The following is a 22,812-nucleotide window of genomic DNA, read 5'->3' as shown; positions in this document are numbered from 1 at the left end:
GGTGTAAAAGTGATCTGATACTTATCTTCTTCCTCAATGTTATGATCAGACCTGTTGCTTCCACACAGCAAAACCTCATCTTGTTGAAGATCCATCCCTCCCAGTTTCCAGCGTAATTCCCTGCATTCCGTTGCTTTACTTTGATCCGAAGTCTTTGGTTGTTGAAATTGGATTATTATCCTTTACATTTTGCTGCTACTTTTATTCTTTTTTCAGTTAAGTTCCACTATCTTGTGATTTCGAAAGTAACATCAAAGTAGTTGTCGTCATTCGAAATAATCGTCATCGATTTAGGAAGAGTCGAAAGCGATTTGATACAATACTTAGATTAGAGTATAACATAAGAGTTCAAGGAGGTTATTGGATTACAAGTGAGAGAGAGAGAGAGAGATTATTAAGGAGTTCATATATTAACAATCTGACATCCAATAGTTTATATGAAAAATAAAAAATTAATAGATAAATGTGCAAAACTGACATGAATTATCAACTATTTTAGATTGACCTTCCAAAATTTTAATTTTTCTACATAGTTTTTTTATTTATTTAATTTGAGTCGGTCACTTTAAAATTTAAATGCGTCATTTATATTTACAGATTTAGTTAATATACTTCATATAATTCTCACAATTATAAATTCGTTAAAGTAAATAATTAACTCAAACTTTGAAGTTAAAGTGCCATTGATCGAGTCAAATCAAATAAATTAAAATATTAGATAATATAATTAAAATTTTGAAAGATCGTATAGTCGATTTACTATAATTCATAGTTCCGATATATGTTAATGGGGCCAAATCTATTATACTTAAAAACTTTTAGGTTGGATGGATTCCATTGAACTCCCCTAATAACCTGCACATAACAATTCATCTATTCAAATGTTATCATGAATGATTTTCTCACCAAAATTGATGCACTGTTAAAAGCTTGAAAAAAATTAAAAAAAAAAGGATCAAAACTTCAACTCTCCATAACCATCATTCTTTCTTTATAAGGCAACTAGTTTCTTATAGATTACACCAAAACAAAAGAAAAAAAAGAAAAAGGAAAAAGTTACACTGGCTCCCCCAAACTTTATTTGGCAGGAGACAAGTGATACAAGAGATCTTGAACAAAAGTGCTTTTACTAAAAGCCCAGAAACATAAATACAAGCTTCTTCAATCCTTTTTCGTATTAGTTAAGCATACACCCAGAAGCAGATAAAATACCTGGGTAGTAGTCAGAAAAAATTTTGAGAGAAAAAAAAAAATTTGTCACTTAAATAGCGAAATATTCTGAAAATTATTAGTATCGTTCTCGGCAACCATCTTATCCCAGGGACCTCTGCAGTGCTTCTGCAGCTCGATGTACCTCTCCACGTCGAAATTCTGCTTCTGGTAAAGCTTTTTCTGCCGCGAGCAGAAGAGCCGTTCCATGAAGTCCTGATAAGTCGGGTCCCTCGATGTTATCAGGAAATAACTGTAGCCGACGAGGAGGCCGCTGGTGGTGGCGAAGAACGCTATCGGCTCCATTACGTCCCACGAGAACTCCCAGAACGTAAGCCGGAAGAACACGCCGATTTGCGCGACGAAGAACCCTAGCCCCGACCAGAGGATCCGGCGGACCTGCTTGTGCGCGAGCCCGTCGATCTCTTCCTTCTTCTGCTGAAGCTGCTTCAGCTCTTCCCTCCTCGGGTCGTCCTCCGGTGCGAGCGCGAGCGGGACGGCTCTCCTTACAAGATCTACAACCTACAGAAGAGCGCGGCAGAACAAGCAGTTAGAGTCAAAAGCAAATTCAATTTTCCGGTTATTTCATACGTCAGATGATTGTTTAGGTCGGCATAAACTCGAGAAAATTTCCTAGTCTGAGAAGGTCTATAAAAAAAACAAAAATGAAGTGCGACAGATTTACATAGTCGCCAATGAAGTAACAGAAAGAAAAGATCACGAACCGATGAAGTTCAATAGCCTGTAACTCGCGGATACGATATCTTCGAACTAGCTTGGGCAGCATCAAACAAACAGAAAATGAAACAAACAACTCTAGATTTCAAAGTCCATGCATGTATTATACTAATTCAAGAGCAATTAGCATGTACAGAAGAAATTTCAGAACAAAGAGTATAGTATGTATCATTATCGAATTATAAAAGGAAAAGAATGAATGTGAAAGTCTCAGATGCTAACAGTAACAGAAACTGCTGCTTATATTCTGTACATGAGTGAAGTTCAGATGCATAAAAATAACATAAAATGAGAAAAAAAAATACTGCATGGTAGGTAACCTCTAATCCCTACAGGAATATTAATTACCCTCCTCAAAATCCTAAAAGTTGGATATAAACATAACCACATTATTCAGTAATGGCTTAAATTTTTAATAAAAAACTAGTTATCCCACGTAGCATCAAAGCAGAAGGTTCTGAATTAGGAAACCTCCGTCGTTTTTCGAAATATATTTCCAAAATATATAAAAGTACATAATTAGAGCTAATACAAATTTGAGCATCTCTGACGAACGCAAACTCTCTGATTGCTTGTTATCTATTTGAGGGAGGGACAATTGAACAAAAAAAAAAAACTTTTCTTTTTTATTTCTTGCCAACAAGTGGGGGCAACATAAGGTGGTCCATGAAGATATTATAAAGTAAACATATATATTAATAATAATCCACTTTTGCTATGTATTCTATATGAATAAATAAGAGCAATTCCAAATTTAGAAGGTCCAAGTACAAAATCATGTACATATAATAATCAGCAGTAAACTTGTGCCCCAACAAGCATTTAAAAAATCTAATCAATCTTTATCAGTTGATATTTTTCAATTCTTATTGAATTTCTTGTTTATTATTTGATGGCCAAAATCCTATGGAAATAAAAAGGACTAATCAAAGCAATTTTTTTTCTTTTTTCAAATTTAAAAAAATCTCTAATCTCTTCTCCAACCAAGAAACCCACAATCTCAAAGATGGTAATCAAAAATTTTGAAACAGAATGTGAAATCGATTGAAGAGGAGAGAAACCCATCTCAGGTCTCATAATCAATTTCGCACAAAAGAAAAAAAAAAACCTGTTCTTCCCATAAATTCGGGAAAAAGTACCAAATACCCAATTTAGAACCGAAAATAATTAAAAAAGTTGTTTTTTGTTTCATGCCTATATGAAATCAATTCAAAAGAAGAGATAACCAATTCAAATTTCTCCATTAATTTTGCGAAAACCTTCTTTTTCTTTTTTATAAACTGCAAAATATCCAGCATAGAAATATCAAAGAAACCCTAATTTACCCCAAACCCATAATTAGGAAATTAAAGGAGAAAAGGGGAAAAGTTGAAATTAAAGGAGAAAAGGGGAAAAGTTGTTGGGGAGGTGGTGGGGTGGGTGGGAGCTCGAAATCGATCGATCACCTTCTCGGGGTGGAGATGGACCTTGTCGCGGAAGAGGAGGACGACCCCGGCCTCGTCGAGCGCGCGCGCCGCCGCGGCGGCCTCCGCGCGGGTGCGCGCCACCCCGGCGCCCTCGCACGCGTCGAGGAGCTCCGAGTACCCGATCACCTCCCCGTCGCCGCCGCCGCGCTCCCGTATGCGCCTCTTCAGCGCCTCTGTAATGCCCTGAAGAATAAGTAGTTTAATAGTTAGCAGGGGAAGGAAGTAAAAATGTCAACTTTACAATAGTAAGAGTAGAAATAAGGGCCACGGCAGGTTGAGGAAGGTGCGAGTTCGGGTGGAGCTCCGGCGGCGTGAGGGCGCCGAGCTGGACCGGCGAGAAGTGTGGTCGCAGGGAGGCTCAGGCGGGCGGACGGAGGCAAACCAGAGAGAACTAGGGCATCCTTCGAGGCAGAGGGTGAGAGGAGATCGAGGCGGAAGAAGGGAGCTCCGACCAAATCTAGACAATTGGGGGCGAAGGAGGGAGCTGGCGGATCGAAGCTGCAGATCTCCGGAGCGGAGGGAAAAGGCGGACCCAAAACCCGCTCCTTTGAGGATCCTGCGGAGATGGAAACCCGATATCCGTTCGCCCTATTACCCGCTTACTGGATGCTCATGACCGGTCAAGCCCAATTAACGCCCAATTGCCCGCGGAATTGCAGCCCACCGGCCATACCTCTCTATTAACCACTTTTGCACTTTAGCCCTCTTAGCCTAGTTGTTTTTACATTCCAGTATGAGTTAGTAGATAGTATATATACCAAATTATGCTGTAAACAGAGATCATGAATGAAAATGAAATAGTCTATTTCTCCCCCAAGGGTTCTTCTCCAAACCCTTCTTCTTCTCTATCTCTTGTTCTATCCCAACTCTTTTCCCTAACCCTCACCTCTCAATCCTCATCTGTCTATCTCTCTACCTCTATTTCTCTTCTCTCTATCTCAATCCCAATTTCTATCTCTATTTCCTTACCTCTCTAGCCTCGGTTACCGATTACGTTACCTCGGATCCGCGACCAGAAGCACCGAGAACAGCAATATACAAGCCCGAGCCATAAGGGATATTACAGCCTCCACGTCCACGAGCCGCACCAGGCGCCGCGCCTCCGCCGGGCTCAGCCCCTCCTCCTCCCCCTCCTCCCCCCCGCCGCCGCCGCCGCCGCCGCGGCCGAGATCCGGCGCCGGGGCGGCGGAGGAGGCTCGGCGGAGGAGGGTCGTGTGCTCCGCCGCCGCTCGGAGAGCGCCGGGGACCCCGCGTGGCAGGAGCCGCGAGGCGGAGGAGCGGAGCCACATTGGCGCACTACACTACGAGGCTGTGAGAATAACACGGGGGAGGAGGTGAGCGTACCGCGTCGAAGAGAGAGAGAGAGAGAGAGAGAGAGAGAGACTTAAGGTGGAGGTGTTTGTGTGTATTTGAAGAGCTCTTGCGAAGGTAGAAGACGGTGAAATTCTAGGAAAACCCCTTAACTATACATTATTTTTAACTAGGTAACTTCTATTTTCATTTTAATTAGTAATTTTTTAAAATTATTTTATTTATTTATACATTATTTTACTATTAATTAAATTGAGTGGTATTATTCACAAATTTGGTGAAATCGATGAGATTTATTAAAATTTAAGATATTCTATTAATTACTTTATGACAAACAGCTAATAACCTGGTTAATTTTAAAAACTATTTACGTGAATCAAAATATTTTGAAAGTTTAAGGAAAAAAAAAATGGCAGAGGATGCGTTCCAAAGAGTTCAACAGGTGAGGGGTCCCCTTGCATTTTTTCGCCCGCGTGTTCGGAAGGTTTCTTGGTCGCTTCGATTGTAACGGGTGGTCAACGCGAGAACGGGGCAGGCGCAGGGACTCGTAACGGCGTTTTCGAGGCGTTAACGGTCGGGGTTAACATCACCATTCACCAATGGAAAGGGTAAATTGGTAAAAAAAACGAAACAAAAACCACGTGTTAATATTAGGGAAAATTTCAAATACCACCCATGATTTCACACTTTCTCATTTTAATACCTTATAATTTAAAGTGTATTAATTTAGTATCACGTGGTTTTATTTTTATTTTTTTATTATCGATTTCACTAATTTTTTTCGTTAAATCAGTGACAAAGTTAAAACTAAAGAGTACTAAAGTGAATATTCGATAAATTTAGGTGAAGTATCCAAAGTTTTTTTGTATATAATTTAATAAAATATTAACGAAAAAGCTGACGAAAAAATAAAAATAAAATTACAGGACACTAACTTAATACACTTTAAATCACAAGGTATTAAAGTGAGGAAGTGTGAAACCACAGGAATGGTATTTGAAGTTTACCCTTAATAATGCTATCTAAATACGGTATATCATAGTATGACATGTAGTTCAATAAATTTTTTTAGGATTAATTTTTATACAGCTACCTATAAATATATCGAATAGCAAATATATTATTATAAAGTTTAACTTTTCATATTTATTTCTACAAAAGTTCAATAATATTCATATTTACTATTCTGGTTTGTTACTGTTATATCACTATTTATTTTTTAACCGAAGATAAATAAAATATCATTTGCCATTACAAATATATCTCTCTAAAAATTTCAATTGTTAGAATTATACAGAAATATCCTTCTAAAAATTTTTAACGATCATTTTTTTTTTTTTTACTATCACAAATAATATAAGAGGAGTACAAAGGTCAATTTACTCGTTCACTAGTCAAGATTAAATATTTTATCTATGATTAACTATATTTTTTTAAAAAATACTAATAGTCAAGATATAGTTAAAAATATTAAAATTTTTATAAAAATTAATATAAAAATTAAAATTTATAGAAATATATCTGTTATTCACTAGGTTCACGAGAGCAGTATGATATATTAACCTTTTTTTTAATTAATTTTTCGTAAGTAGTCGGTGGTGGAGTGCACAGGTTCGTATAATTTAGCACCTTCTTTTAACACGTCGACTCCTTTTTTTTTAAAAAAAAACTGTAATATTCGTGCGGATAATGCATAATAACAATTAATTATATGATTGGGGCACACTTTTTTATGCATCTCTTTAATACATGTTAGCTCGATGCTGCGCTAAAATTAAAGCACTTTTTTTTTTTAATAACTTTCCTTTTTGACAATTGTTGGGAGCATTTTGGAAGCTTTTGTTAAGTGGTTATTTGACACAGCTTTTAACTTTTTCAATTTAATTATAGTTACTTTTAATGGCATATTTGATCAACAAAAAATAAAAATTAAAAAGTTTCTGGTATTCCGTATGAAATTTATGCTGCAAAATAATAATAATAATAATAATAATAATAAGTAAGTCTTTTCAAAGGCTTTAATTTTTTATATTTAGCTTTCTCCAAAAAAAAATTTATAAATAATTCTAACAAATTTATATATTACATATATATCTTTTTTCTTACTATGTGAGCGTCACATTGATATTTTTAAGTTGAACACAATGATTGAATCATTGTGTTTAAATATGGTGATTGAATCACCGTGTTTATATTTACACCATAATCCTTCTTTTTTAACTGAGGGACGACAAAAAATACAAAAAGAATAAAGTAATCCAATCACACTCTAATCCCTCTTTTTCCTCTTTTTTAGCTTAGGGCGATGAAAAATACAAAAAAAAAAAAATATAATCCAATCACCGTGTTTGAATATAATGATTGAATTATCGTGTTCAACTTAAAATTTTGAGACGGCCCCTAATCTTGCAGACACTCCACAGATTTTAAAAAAATATAGTAAATTATTTTTTATTTTAAAATTTAATTTAATTTAGTCGCAATCAGTTTAAATTTTATCGCGTCATTAAGTTTTTTTTTTTCAAATTTATTGTTAAATTTTATCTTAGGCAGCATCAAAGGCTGTATTCTATATTTATTAATAGATTTAAAAAATCATATAATAATACATTATATTATATTATTTTGCTGGAAAGGAAAATTGGATGTGCAGGGACTAAAAAGTCTGCGAAAAAATTTAGCGCACAAATTTTGAAGTAAAGAAAATTTTAAAATTTTTTAATTTTGAAACCTAATTTTACCATATGTTTCCCTTCAGAAAAAGTAGCATATACTGTCATAAAATTTTGTCAGATTACAGAATATTCTGTCAGATAAATTTAGAGGGAGAATTTATGCACCAATTTCAAACTCTTTTAAATTGAATTCAAAAACTACTAATCTCCTTATTTCTGAGAAAATGGAATTGGATTGATTCTCTGCTATACAAGTGTAGAAAATAGTAGGTATCACATTGCTGCATTCACCTGATCAACTGTACATTGCATGAGAAGATAAAAGAGGAAAATTCATGCTACTAATACAAACTTTTAGTGTGGCGAAATTATTACTACTCTTATAAGAGGAAAATGAAGAAAAAGAGAGAAATGTCGCAAATTTCGTCATTGTGTACGCCTCTTTTTCGAGAGGGTCTTCACCATTCCTTTGAAAATCTTCCAGAACCAGAACAAGTTCATCAAAGCCAGCATCGGAGGCACCGTTATCAGACTATAGAAGCCAAGAGGAAAGATGGTTTTCACCTGGGGATAATAAAAACAGAAAAAAGAATAAGAGTAAACATCTTTAATAAGGGACTGGTTTCGAATTATATTTTGATGTCATGACGAAAATTGTTATATATTTTTAATTTGTTTTCAGCATATTAGTGTTCCGAATGAGCGTATTTTTTGATAAGAGAGCCTGCTGCCTACCTGATCGAAATGAAGATAAATGTGAGTGAAGAAGTATGCAAATAGAAGGATCCGGGCAACCTGAACAAATAATCAATCTGTTAGAAGATCGTAAAAGTAGTGTTCTAACAGTAAAAAGCGCGTCTGATTTCATGTGTTCATTGACAGTTTTTTATGCTTTTTGCGATGTTCATGGGTTGATTTAAACTTGTTCTACTAAGTTTTGATCTCAATTGCTAGTCATAATGGTGAGATAAAAAAAAGTCTCTTAATAGGAATGTCTCCGGTATTAATTGCTTATTATAAAGGGCTAAACTTATACACTGGTTCCCTTGAACAAACAAGATTTCATCACTTCGCAGCAATGAACTATCACTTTGCCCATAAGTTGATGGGTAACATCAGGTTTCAAACCTCCACCAGGGGAAATGTGAAATTGCAAAATCTATACGGGTTTTCCTGCATTTTAGCCTGACAAACAGTCATCTGATCGAGACGACAAAATTTCCGACATCACACGCAGATCATTCATCGGAAACTTTAGCATGGCATGGATCATAATCCAAAATTAGAATGTCTATTACTTCACTATGTTATATGTTAAGCGGTATAGGTTACCAGCCATCCAAAGAACAAGGCCACTCCATTGTATATGTAGATATTCGAACTTTTTCGTGCAGCAACATCCAAATACCTGCGAAAATACAGTAATTAACTTCAAAAATAGGAGATTAAAGTGAGCTAGGAACTTTACAAAAAATGCTATGCCAAACTGTACCATCTAAGGTTTACAAAGGGAGTCGTCGCTTCAGTAAAGAGAACCATAAGAATATAGAGATGCGCTTTGCCGGACAGTAGAGCGAGAAGGATTGAATACATGGAGAGCCCATGATGCAGTACCTGGATTCATCAAGAAAACAAATATTTAATTAACATGTAGGGGGGAACTTTAAGTGGTCACTAGTTAGGAATTTGAATGATAATACTCACATATTCCTTCCCGCCTAACGAAGGAAAAAGCCACAGGATCATCACCAAATCCGAAAGGAAATAACCAAGAGAGATCTGTATTTTGTTTCAGAACATTAGGCAGGTCAATTCGGTAAGTGTTTGCGCTGACAAATAGTACTTTCTAAGATTTATCTCGAGATTATAATATATTAAGATGCTGCGGAGATTGTTACATACAAATATCATCTAGTCTAAAAAGAAGGATTATTTGAGCAAAACGATTAGCTGTGCCGTATCTTAACTCCGTATTAATTTAAAAGTTTTGTATTGTACAGTAACAGCATAATCTTTAGGTAAACAACATTTTCGTAATCAAAAGAAACTACACAATTATTAATCAAATTTTAGACTGAAGAACATACCCCGAATATGGCGTCAGATAGCCAAGATTTTCTATCTATGATTAGGACACTGCTAGCATCTTCCTTGAAAAGGTCTGATATCACTGTCAGATAAAAAGAAATCGCCGCAGCAACAAATGCATGAAATGTAGAGAAACCCCTGCGCGAAAATTTCAAAAATCTTTAGCAGAAAAGAAGAGGAGGATAAACCAAATTATGGGATTCTTATCGCGACCACAAATTTGTACGTAAACATCTCTGACCTGTTATTCCACTCGATCTTTTGCATTTTGTTTAGTCCATTATAGCCCTTAAAGAACAGGGGACTAACGCGGTGCGTGATCTCATATACCTTCGAGAACGAAACAAATTGTATTAAACCGGTCTCGAATATTTGCAATATTTAACAACAAACCAGGAATGGTCTAATTGATCAATTATCGTACATATCAGAATCTTCAAAATTTAATTCGCAAACTAATATCGAGTTATACCCACATCATCAATTGCTAACATTTACTTGGCTATTTGTTTGCTTTAATCAAATAATTACCACTGTAAAAACCCTAATCTAGTGGATAATATAAATAAATGTAATGTTAAAGGGAGACAAATACAAGGGGCCCATAAAAAGAGAACAAGAGATATTAGAAAAAGCTTATGAACATATAATACATTTTCTTAATTTTCTCTCTAATTAGTGAACCAATTCACAAATTCAGATTAGCTACTTACAATAAATAAAAGAAAAATTACAATAAAGGAATATATGAAGAGAGAAACTTAAAACAATTCACCAAAATTAAGCCACAGGAGAGAAATTTAATGATTTAACACATTATCTATTTCAAAAAACTAAAAAACTACACCAAAATTTGGAGAAACACTTACAATTTTGCACATGATAATTCCAGAGAAAATAGTAACAGGCCATAGAATTTGTTCTCTGGGGCCAAAATTCCAATCCATCGCCTCCTCCTTCAAACTGAACAATTAATAAAAAAAAACGAAAAATTTACTACCCAACAAACAAAAACATACTAATTAAAAAGCTCAAAACTTTACAATTTTTATCTTAAAATCTCTCAAAAAATTGCAAAAAAAAAAAAAACCTAACAAAGAACACAAAAGGACATAAACCCATAAACCCAAACACACCAAAATGCTACGAAACCTAAGAATTTAACTTAAAAACATATTGAGGAGTACGCAAAAAAGAGAAAAACTGTTTCGTTGGGAATCGATTTTAAAATAAATTACCTGGAACAAGGAATACGGAGACGAAGATTGAAGAGAGAGAGAGAGAGAGAGAGAACTAGAGAGAGAAATTAACGCTCGCTTTATTCGGTATATATATATATATATCTCTTATATATGTTCAAGGTGACAATTTATGAACACCCCCTCACCTACAGGTAATTCCGAACAGAGCCCTCAACTTTATTTTTTTATTTTTTTATTAACATCTCTAAAATTTTAACTTTTTTTAAAATTAACATCTCAGTTTTAAGTAGGATTGAGCATAACACAGAAAAAATCACGCAATTAAACCGAAAATATAAATGATTTAATTTTGGTTGGAATTTTAGTTAAAAATTTTGGTTTGATTTTGGGTTAACAAATTAGAAACCAACTCAGTGCATATATAATTATATATGTATGTATATTAACTTTTAACACAAAGCTATTACTTGATACAATAAGCACAACCCCAAAAACCAACTTAATTTTAATTAATTAATTAATTAATCAGTCAATTGATCGATAAGTAAGCTGCATAAACTGTCTTAAAAAATTCAAATATTCATACCGACAAACTAAAATTAAAATCAAATTAGTTTTCATTTATTAGATGATCGGATCAAAACTTAAAAAAAATTAAATTGTTATTTTTTGAAAAATAAAATGAACAAAACGGATAGCTTCAGCTTACTTTGTTCTGTATAAAAAAAAAAATGTAATTGAAAAAAATGTTGGCGTTGTTAAAATTTGAAAATAGGTGGGGGGTCTCTTTGCATTTTTTTTTTTTTTTTAAAAAAAAATTTTAAATAACAGCGTTCGATTGACTACGAGTCTACGATTCCAGAAGCGGTTGGATTAGTCGTCGTTAAAACGCAACGAGATTCAGCGTGTCGAGAGCCGTTGGATGGAACTGGTGGACACGTGGCGATACTTGTGCGAGGATCCTAAAGATTGATGTGGATCTCATATAACCGTGCATGTACGGAACCGCTACGAACTCCAAAAAATTCGTGATTATTTTGAAAATTGTTGTGTTTTTTTTTTAAAGAAAATTAAAGCCTATGTATAAATTCTTTACAGCTTATTAGTTTATTTTATACTTATTTTTAAATCTTTTATGGTATAATTTTTAAAATTTGCAACGATTATAGAGTTTTACACCAAAAGAATTGGAGGTAAATGCACAATTTTAGTAAAGTATCTTATATTAAATCATAAGGTATAATTAATTTCAAATAAATAGAAAATATAATTAATTCAAAATTAGATGTGCATAGCAAGTAATAATTTAATAATAAACATTTTTTAAAAGCCATATGAGATTTTTTTTTTCTTTTTTTACAAGTCATTATGCAGAAATTTAATTTACCCTTCTCTTTTTTTTTCCTTTTAAAAAAAAATATATCCTTTTATGGAAATAAAATATAAAATTTTTTAATGAATGACCTGATTGGGTTGTATAAAGTTGTGCAACGGGGGTTGTAGCGAATCCTTCGCCACCAATTTCACGCAAGAAACGCATTGGGGGGGGAGAGTCTTTGATTAAGATTATTCCACCAATCAGAATCTGCCACGTAATCTACTACTTAAATTTTATGTGCTTGGAGTTGGAACGTCCATGTAACGTCCCAAAGGGTTTATTAGCCTACGAGAGGAGAAGGAAAAATAATATAAATAATAATAATAATAATAATAATAATAATAATAAAAAAAAAAATAAAGTTACCAAAAAAAAGAGAAGGGATCCAATTATTTTTGTAATAATAATCTATGTATTGTTATGGGCACTTTATAAAAGTGTTTTAAAACAATTTATCCGATATTCGCAAATACAGCTTAAATACCGCGTTTATGATTTGAAAATTCGGATGACTGTATCGACCAAATGTATAATACTGACTATTTAATTTATTCTAAAACATTTTTGTAAATTAATAGTTATCGCGAGCTACCAATTCTTACATAAGCAAAATTGATTCATAAACTGTATTATAATATGTTTTGTGACGGTGCGGCTTACTTAAACAAAAATAACAATCAACAAAGTTAGTATTATTGTTGTTATTATCTTTTACCTTGATGTTATAAAACCACCTAATTTTGACCAAGTAGTAGTTACTTTCCTTTTCTTTTTCTTAGAAATTGATCAAATCATTTTCAAATTGAACTTTTCGACCATAAAATCCAAAAGCTCATTTTAGCTCTCCTACTCGTCCTATATATATTTATTATTTTTTAGAGTTAATTTTATATAGGTTTTCGTAAATATGATAAATAGCAGATATATTCATGTAAAGTTCAACTTTCATAAGTTATTCATACAAAAGTTCTAATGTATTTAGATATGTCCCTCTGGTTAAGATCAGTTAGAAAACTGTTAATTTTTTAACAGTAAATATGTAAAATGACAAATTTATCCTTGCCCTCTTCCTCTTCCTCTTCCGGCTTGGGAGCGAACGGCGGCGGCGGTGACGGCGACCTTGCGGTGCTTGTCGGGGTTGCGGCCAACGGGGTTGCGGAACTTGTCGGGGTCATAGCGTGGCCAATGCCGTCGGAGGCGCCCGTGACAACGGCCCACGCGGGCACCACGACAGCGACGACGATCGGATCATCGACGACGATGACGAAGAAGAAAAAAGAGGAGAAAAGGAGGAAAATGAAGATACAAAGAAGAAGAGGAAGAAGAAGAAGCAGGAGAGGAAGCGGAAAAAGAAGAAGAAGCAGGAGAGGAAGATGAAGAATGGTAAAAATATCATTTTACCTTTTTAACTGATCATGATTAAGTATTTTAATTGTGGTTAACTAGATTTCTCTAACGGAGATCAATGGTAGGAACATATCTGAATACATAAGAACTTTTGCAGGAATAACTTATAAAAGTTGAACTTTGTAGGAATATATCTGCTATTCATTATATTTGCAGGAACCTGTATGAAATTAACCCTATTTTTTAAAACAAAAGTAACTGCATACCAAGTCAAAAAAAAATTGTGAATTTTATCCTCAACTTTAGAGTACTATATTCTCTATTCAATTTTATGTTTGTTGGAATGTGAGAAATTGTGAAATGGTGGACAAAAATAAATAGGCATAATTAAATATGTCATCTACTTAACAAGTACAATTTTAGTACAAAGTTTAGGCAAAAATAGAAGCAATAGTGTATGGTGTCTAAAAGGGTCACGTAGTATTTGTGCTGTGCCTTTTGTTTAATTGATGATGAAGCGCATAAACTTGTGAGAACATTAAATTTCACAATTTTTCTTTTTAGAATGTTGCAAAATTGCTCTGTATTTTCCACTTGAAAAATATCAGTTAATTAGTTGTTAATTAGCAAATAATTAAAATCTTTTAAAAAATTTTAACCTCTTTCTCGAATCAAGTAGGTTTTGTGCTAAAGCTTTTGCTCTAATTTAATGTGTGGAACATATATGAACTATGACCAATTTTGATCCAGCTATCTAATTGTTTAAGTCATTTGATTTGAGCTGTTTATGACTGATAAACTTTAAAATTTGAATGTATCGTTTTATTTTTACGGGTCTAATTAGTGTATTTTATATAATTTATGTAACTATAATTTTATTAGAATAAGTAATTGGCTTAAAACTTGCACCGAAAAAGTAATCAAATGGCTTATATAAGATAAATCGAAATATTGGGTATCAAAATCAAACTTATAAAAGTCAAGTAGTTGAATCAAAATGTACAGGCGACAGTTTAGAGAAACTTTATACATTTTTACCATAATTGTTTATAGTTTGAGACTATCGGATAGATACAGTATGTGAATTTTGAATTAAATAGAAGAAAATTAAATAACGAAGCGTGGCAGGACTCAAACCCATGATCTATTGCTTTGATGTCATATTAAATTATGTGAATTAACTATTTTTTTTAAAAAAAAATTGAGCTACTACGTTCAACAAATCACACCTTGAAGCTACTTTTCCAATCTCAACTTCTTTTCTCATGATCGACCGTCTCTAGATCAAGTGGCAAAGGGATTAGTGGTTGGTACCCGAGACCTAAGTTCCGAATCCTAGTTGATTTATATTTCCAGCTAAGTTTATTTCTAAAAATAAACGAAGCGGATAGCGTGCTACTTATCTCTCAAAAAAAAAAAAAAAAAACCTTCTTCTCTCATGCTGCTACTATTTTTGACTTCTTCACATGTTCAAACAATGTAAATGCTTCGTTTGGCGCTTACGTTGCGCCTCCGCCAAAAATTCTTTTTTTGACTTTTGATTTTTTCCCAGGTCAACAAAAGAGGTGAGAAAAAGTGAATTTTCAATTCAAAATTGTAAAGAGAAAAATATGTCGATCGAACTTGTCAAATCAAAAAATAGGTTAGATTTTTCTTTTTTTATGTTTTTTGGAGACCAAGATAAAAAAAAATTAAATAAATAAAATTGAGGTATTGCAAATTCTTTTCTTTATTTACAAAAAAGGGCGTGAAATGTATAACTATTTTATGTGTTAATCTAATTTTTCTTATCATAAACAATTACTTATTACATGCAGTTTAGTTTAAACACGATAAAAAAAAAAAAATTTTGACAAAAATTTATGTATCATATATTTTATAGGTAAACTTCAGATACCACCCCTATAATTTTGCACTTTCTTATTTTAATACCCTATGATTTAAAGTGTATCAAGTTAGTGTTTTATGGTTTCATTTTTATCTTTCCGTCAGTTTCTCCGTTAATATTTCGTTAAATTATATACAAAAAGCTTCAATTATTTTACCTAGTTTATCAAATATTTACTTGAGTACCTTTTAGTTTTAACTTTATTATTAATTTAATGAAAAAAACTAGTGAAATCGATAATAAAAAGATAACGGTAAAACCACAAGACATTAAATTAATACGCTTTAAATCACAGAGTTCTAAAACGAAAAAATATGAAACCATATAGATGATATTTGAAGTTTTTTCATATATATATATATATAGTTGAGCTAGAATACTATCGACAGCAAACGAGCTCCGTTGCCACCCATTTGTTTTCGATGATAGAGCCTCCAAATCGACGATCGGCACCGTTGAACATGATCTATACCACTTGAAGTGTTTAGAAATCAAATTTCAATTCTTTTTGACATCATCTGCCTAGTGATCAAAAGGTTTTAAAATTTGTAATTTTAATGATCGATATGAGGCGTTTTCTCGTTTAACGGCGTAAAGATATCCAAATCAGTTGAATTTTTGTTAGAAAATTTTTAAACTATTTAAAACGAGATTTATACTCTTGATCTTGATTACAAGACTCCTATTATCATTTTTTAAAGAATATTCATTTTCAGCCGTTCATTTTTATGTCCACTCGATGGATAAGAGAACAATATCGAAAATATATGAAATTTGATTTCTAAACACTTCAAGTGGTATAGATAATATTCAACGGTGCCGATCGTCGATTTGAAGGCTCCATCATCGAAAATAAATGGGTGGCAACGGAGCCCGTTTGTTATCGATAGCATTCTCTCTCTCTCTCTCTCTCTCTCTCTCTCTATATATATATATATATATATATATATATATATATATACAAAAATATTTAAGAACTACAGGTGAGAAGCAGATCAAAGTGTAACATCAGGATAGTTGAGGGTCTTTTCAGTCACATAACATCTACTTAATGCAAGAGGAACCACGTTTCAATTAAAAATTTTCTTTTTATTTAAAAATATAAAAATATATTTTAATTTAATATAACATTATTATATTATTCTTTAATTAGATTATTATTTTTTATTTATTAAAAACGTACAAAATTTATTTGAATCACGCACCATTTGCATATCAATATAATTAATTTAGAAAAAATATTAACTGTTAAATTAAAGAAAAAAAAGAGAAAAAAACAGGGCACGTCAAAATTCAAACCCAACGGTTCTCTTTGACCGTTGGGCCCGTGCAAATTGCGAAGAAGACCTGCAGTTGATTTATATTTTGACTTGGATATCTTTTATATTTTAGACTACACGTTTGATGTTGACCTTAGTATTCGATTCTAATTTTTTTTTAATTTTTTTTTTATGTTTTTGGGTTAATTGCACCAAGAGTACCTAACATTTACCAATTTTGCACTTTGGAGTCCAAATCTTTTTCTTTACTATTATGTCATTAATATTTTAATTTTTATTTTCAATTAATTAGGTATGAACTATTCAAATTCATGATAATTTCGACAAAATAAGCCATATTAACTCTAGTAAAAAAAGAAAATTCTACCTAGTCATATAAATTATTGTCGTCGCTTGACAGCCATAATCAATCTTCGCCACTAATTTTTTATCAGTTTGTTTAAAAAACTGGTAGCACTTCTGACTCGACGCTAAAGATATCGTCAGATGCTGCAAAAGAGACAATAGATATCCTGCGCAAAGATAAGATAGTCGTAAGTGCCAAGGAAGATATTGAGAATAACGAGATTTAGGTTGATAGGACAAGCGCGCACATTTGAAACAAAAAAAAAAAAGTTTAGGCACCCAAATGAGAAATTAAAAAATGTTAGGGACATATTGGGGATCGAACTTTCAACCTGTTGATTTGCAATCAAAATACCAATCCAATTATAGACCAGATAATAAATAAATTTAATAAGCTTATTTATCTGTCCCCCATTTTTCAGGAAAAAAAATAAAAAAAATAAAAACACATTTTCCTTAAAAAAATTTGAAAAAAAAGAGGATATATATATTTTTAGAACCAAAGGATGTGAGATTGAAAAAAAAGTTGGATCTATAGAAAGCATATAGAAATGGAATAAGAGTCCGTCTTTTTCGGATAAAAATGCAAAATCGAGAAAGTTAGACGAACTATCTTCGGTTTTTCGGAGAGGCCGATCAATGGAGATGACTTCTGATACGTATCGGACTCCGTTCATAGCACTCCAATAGTTCGTTTTCAATGATTCAACTATTCCGAAATCTTTGGCGCTGACAGATTTTAGATCTGACGTACGATTTTCGAGAAAACTAGAGATACATATAATTTATGTATTTGTGCGTAGTTTTGCCTTTTTGGTGAGAGGATAAGTTCCGTCGTGAATCGGCGACCTAATCGGACGAAAAGAAATTGTAGATTCAATGCCCCAGTCGTGCTGAACGTGCTGACGCAATCCGATCGAAAATCCGACTCTTCACTTTAGTTTAGGAAAGGCCGACAAAGACGAATCTTCGGGTGTGCAAAGACGTTGTAGTCTACGGTTCTATTGTGCCCTTGCGGTGGGTGACGGTACGTGCCTCGGAGGAGGCTCGATCGTTGCCCGAGTTTGTGAAAAACTTTTTTCTCGAAAAATTTTATTTTATACTTTTTCCAAAAACAAAACAGCTTTTTACCGACCCGACTATCATTCGATTGGCAATGCACGCACTTAATACGCTTCCTAATTGAACATGCAATATACATGAATAGAATGAAAATAGTTTAGGCTAAATTATAATTTGGGTCCTCAAACTAAGTTTTTAATTCGTTCTAATCTTGGCTTTAACATAGCAAATTACTGTAAATACGTCCCACAACGTAATGTAATTGACTAAAACTGGTGCGGCGTTTTAACCATTATTGGCGACACATTAATATTTACTCAACTGAATAAGATTGTACGTGGACTTAATTATAATAATAATTTAAAAAACTCAAGCTAAGAAGTCATAATAAATTAAAATTTAAAGAATAAAGTGTTACAAGCTTCTTAATTTGAGGACAAAAAATATAATTTAGACCAAATAGTTATTACCAGAGCAAATGAATTATATAGATCAAATGGGTCATCTACCACTTTTAATTTGGTGATTTGTGATGTGGACAACCTCTCACATTACACCTAACTAATTTCCACGCATAAAAATAAATAGAGTTATTAAAAATAAAAATGACCACACATTTTTTTTTCCACAAATAAAAATAAATAAAATAATTAAAAATAAAAATGACCACATATTTTTGATTTATGGTGCCAGGGGTTGGTTAAAAAAGAAATAAATGCTTGTTTAGTTGAATGGTGGAAACTAGCACAGCACATTTTAAAAGCTTTCATATTAGTTGGACCTTATACAAGAAATAGAGCATATGGCTATAATTAACACAAAAAGTGATATTAGAATATAGATTTTGATTTTAAAACAAAAATTATCAAATATTAGATACAGTTTATGATATATATATATTTGGGTTAATTTCATACAAGTCCCTGTAAATATAGTGAGCGACAAATATATTTCTACAAAGTTCAACTTTCATATGTTGTCCATGTAAAAGTTTTAATATTTTCAAATATGTTTATCTGGTTTGTTACCGTTAGAGAATCGTTAGAAAACTATTTATATTTTCAATTTTGCAATCACAAATATATCTCTTTAAAAATCATAACAACATAATATAAGAGAAGTAAAATGTCAAAAACCAATCAAGGTTAAGTATTTAATTAACCTGTGATTAACTAAATTTTTCTAACGGTAGGAAAATATTTAGAAATATCAGGACATTTGTAAAGACAACATATGAAAGTTAAATTTTCTAGAAATATATTTGTCATTTACTATGTTTGTAGGGATCTGCATAAAATTAATCCTTTATTTTTTTCCATATGATCGCGGCTTTGTTGAGAAGATCTTCTACAAGCTTTTTTTGAGACTAATATGTGGGACTAAGGATTCACTCCGCACAAATTTTGAAAGTTATTATAAACTATCAATTTTTTGTACAAATTTCAGCATAAGAAAGAGATGCTCTCCATTTAGGTTTCTTTTTCCGTCAACAATAATATCTCGTTAGGCGACCTCTAAAATTTGGTTGTGTTATGAATCGTATGTTTTATCCAACTATCTCGTTGGGATCTCGTAAATGAGCTTTGTTGATCGCCATTTAGGTTTCTTTTTTTATAAAATAGATCTCGTTATGCGACCTTCAAAATTTGGTTGTGTTGCGAATCATATGTCTTATCTGACTATCTCGTTGAGATCTCGTTAATGAGCTCTTCAATGAATTTGTCGTCTTATTGGCTCTATAATTATTTTTTCCTCTAATTTTGGGCCATATCTTGTTCGGAGTTTGCGTGGCCTAATCCACTGGTAGCCCAAGTGCCGCTACTTTTACGCCCAAAAATAAGGTATAAATCGTAAACTCTCGTGCAAATGCCAATAATGAGTCATTGTCTTGTAATTTTTATTTTTTTTTACGACAAATATAAAGATTTTTGTAACTCTTCATTCTTTTTAATGTACAGATAGTATTTTTCATTTCTGACTATTTGAATTTGGAGTCTCAACCTGTTGATTAATCATAAATGCTTCTAGTGTGAACTTTTATAAGCTTACTCAGGTTAAAAGAGAGTTAAAAATTAGGGAAAACTTCAAAAAACCCTCCTGTGGTTTCACACTTTTTTATTTTAGTACCCTGTGGTTTAAAATGTATCAAGTTAGTACCCTGTGGTTTTTCACTTTATCACTTTAGTACCCTGTGGTTTAAAGTGTATCAAGTTAGTACCCTGTGGTTTTTCACTTTATCACTTTAGTACCCTGTGGTTTCACACTTTATCACTTTAGTACCCTATAATTTAAAAAATCACAGGGTACTAACTTGATACAAAATTAAAACCACAGGGTACTAAAGTGATAAAGTGCAAAACCACAGGGAACTAACTTGATACACTTTAAACCACAGGGTACTAAACTGATAAAGTGAGAAACCACAGGTACTAACTTGATATATTTTAAACCACAGGGTACTAAAGTGAAAAAAATGGAAACTACAAGGGGGGTTTTTGAAGTTTTTCCTAAATATTAGGAGCCGTTTGGTTAGATGTAATTATAAATGCAGTGTAGTTAGAGATACATGAATTTGGAAATACAGCAGTTACAACTATATAAATTATGTTTGGTTGGATATAATAGAAAGGGCTGCAAATATAAATAATTTGTTTGATTGCATGCAGTTGAGAAATAATTTTTAAAATTTTATTATTTTATATATATGATGGTGAGATTACCTCTAATATAAAAAAAAATAATTTTTGTTAAAAAAATATTAAGGAGGTAAGCATACTTTTTTATTTAAAGTTACTCTCTCCAACTGCTGTGGTTGGAACTGCGGCCAATTTGGGAGTAGTTCGAACTGCTGCAATTGAGCCCCCTCCTGCAATTCCTACTGTAGTAGTTGGAGTTAAATATATCAAACCAAACACGAAATTTGTATTTACATGTAATTACAACTGCAATGCAGTTGCAACTATATGCAACCAAACGGCCCCTTAGTTAAGTTGATAAAATGATTATTTTATCGTCAACCATTCCTTGTAAGGCAAATTATTAATACATGTTATTTTTTTTATTTTTTATTTAGAATTTAATTTTTAATTTTGTAGCTTATAAACTAATTTTAATTGCTTACTAAGTGTGCAATCTATCTATTTTATTTATTTTTTTAAAAAAAATATTAAAATTGTGAAAATTGCTTTAATGATGGTAAGTTCATAATTAAGTTTTTAGCTTTTCGGAGAGCAAAAATAAAATTTTAAAACTAATCCATCAAATTAATACATATTTCTAAAAGTAGCGGCATTTGAAAACAATATAAATATTTAAGTTTGAACTCTGAAGGAATGTTGATGAAATTACTGCTTGGTAGAAGGGTATTCAAAATTTACAAAACGAAATTAAAGGAAAAATACTATTTGTACACTCAAAAATTAGATGTAAATTTTTTATCGTCCCATCCAAAAATTTAGACACCCTTTGATATTTTTAATATTAAAAAAATAATAAGATTGATGTTAAAAAATGGCTTGTTTTAATAGAGAGTGTGTAAAATTTATACCTATTTTGTTTTGGGTGCTCAAGGAGCTCTTGTTCAATGTAATATTAAAGGTATAAATTGTATGAACCTTGTGCCTAACACTAACACTATAAGGCATTGCATGCAAGATGCATGAATTAAAAAAAAAAGAAAAGAAAAAAAAAATCAGGTTTACAACCTAAAATACCAATTATTCTTATTTAAAAAGTACTTCTTAATTAATAATATTTTAGCTTTGTTGATAGAATATTATTTAATCAAAATATTCTGTTACTTAATAAAATATTTTATTATTATCAGGAGTTGAGCTGAAATGTTATCAGTAATAAACGGACTCCGTTGTTACCCATTTATTTTCGATGATAAAGCCTCCAAATTGACGATCGGCACCATTAAACATGATTTATACTCTTTGAAGTATCTAGAAATCGCATTTCATACTTTTTCGATATTGTTCTCTTGTCTACCAAGTGGATATAAAAATAAATGGCTAAGAATGAATGATAATGATGATAAGAATCTTGTAATTAAGATGGAGAGTATAAATTTTGTTCTAAATAGTTTAAAGAATTTTCTAACCAAAATTTAATTGATTTGAAAATCATTATACCGTTAAACGAAAAAACGCCTCATATCGACCATTAAAATTATAAGGCTAAATTACAGAAAACCCCCCTGTAATAACCCGCTTTTTCACTTTCCCCCCCTGACATTTAAAAACCTACACTTTGCCCCCTTGTAAAATGAAAAATGTGCACTTCACCCCTTCCGTTAGGGTTCCGTTATGGGTTCTGTTAAAAAATATTTTTTTATACCGAAAATACCCCTCTGCCTCTTCTCGGATGCTTCGCTCCCTCCGGCTCGCCGCCTCGCCGCCTCGCCGCTTCGCCGCCTCGCCGCCTCGCCGTCCTCCACTGCTTCGCCCTCGCCCACGTCCCCTTCGTCCTCCTCCGCAGCCTCGTCTTCGCTCTCGTTGTCCCTGTCTACCTCTCCATCAACACCCATCGCCGAAATCGATGGGCGGCGACGGTGTAGGAGGAGAAGGGGAGCAGGTGGAGAAGAAATTTGAGAGGAATCGTGGCCGATTGAGGTGGAAAACCGGCGGATCGAAGGGGCGGCTGAGGAAGCTCAGGAAGAAGACAACAATGGCGAGGGGCAAAATGGTCATTTTACACACCGTAACCCCCCTGTGAACATTTTTCATTTTATAAGGGGACAAAGTGTAGGTTTTTAAATGTCAGGGGGGGAAAGTGAAAAAGCGGGTTATTACAGGGGGATTTTCTGTAATTTAGCCAAA

The 22,812-nt window shown here is 32.9% G+C and overlaps 2 protein-coding genes across 2 annotated transcripts; both read right to left on the bottom strand.

Moving 5' to 3' along the window:
- On the bottom strand, nucleotides 963-4,801 carry LOC109727789 (calcium uniporter protein 5, mitochondrial-like). Its single transcript, XM_020257968.1, has 3 exons — nucleotides 4,481-4,801; nucleotides 3,393-3,584; nucleotides 963-1,731 (listed from the first exon to the last, which is right to left on the bottom strand). The coding sequence occupies exons 1-3, from the start codon at nucleotides 4,700-4,702 to the stop codon at nucleotides 1,258-1,260; spliced, it is 888 nt and encodes a 295-aa protein (XP_020113557.1). The 5' UTR covers nucleotides 4,703-4,801; the 3' UTR covers nucleotides 963-1,257.
- LOC109728174 (transmembrane protein 56-B) lies at nucleotides 7,655-10,805 on the bottom strand. Its single transcript, XM_020258524.1, has 9 exons — nucleotides 10,726-10,805; nucleotides 10,357-10,450; nucleotides 9,729-9,817; nucleotides 9,487-9,625; nucleotides 9,104-9,178; nucleotides 8,892-9,013; nucleotides 8,732-8,807; nucleotides 8,135-8,194; nucleotides 7,655-7,963 (listed from the first exon to the last, which is right to left on the bottom strand). The coding sequence occupies exons 2-9, from the start codon at nucleotides 10,432-10,434 to the stop codon at nucleotides 7,826-7,828; spliced, it is 777 nt and encodes a 258-aa protein (XP_020114113.1). The 5' UTR covers nucleotides 10,435-10,450; nucleotides 10,726-10,805; the 3' UTR covers nucleotides 7,655-7,825.

This window comes from Ananas comosus, linkage group 23 (assembly GCF_001540865.1).
Source record: "Ananas comosus cultivar F153 linkage group 23, ASM154086v1, whole genome shotgun sequence".
In the NCBI taxonomy this organism is placed as follows: Eukaryota; Viridiplantae; Streptophyta; class Magnoliopsida; order Poales; family Bromeliaceae; genus Ananas; species Ananas comosus.
Note: the sequence above shows the minus strand (reverse complement) of the source record. Positions and strands in the feature narration are given on the sequence as shown.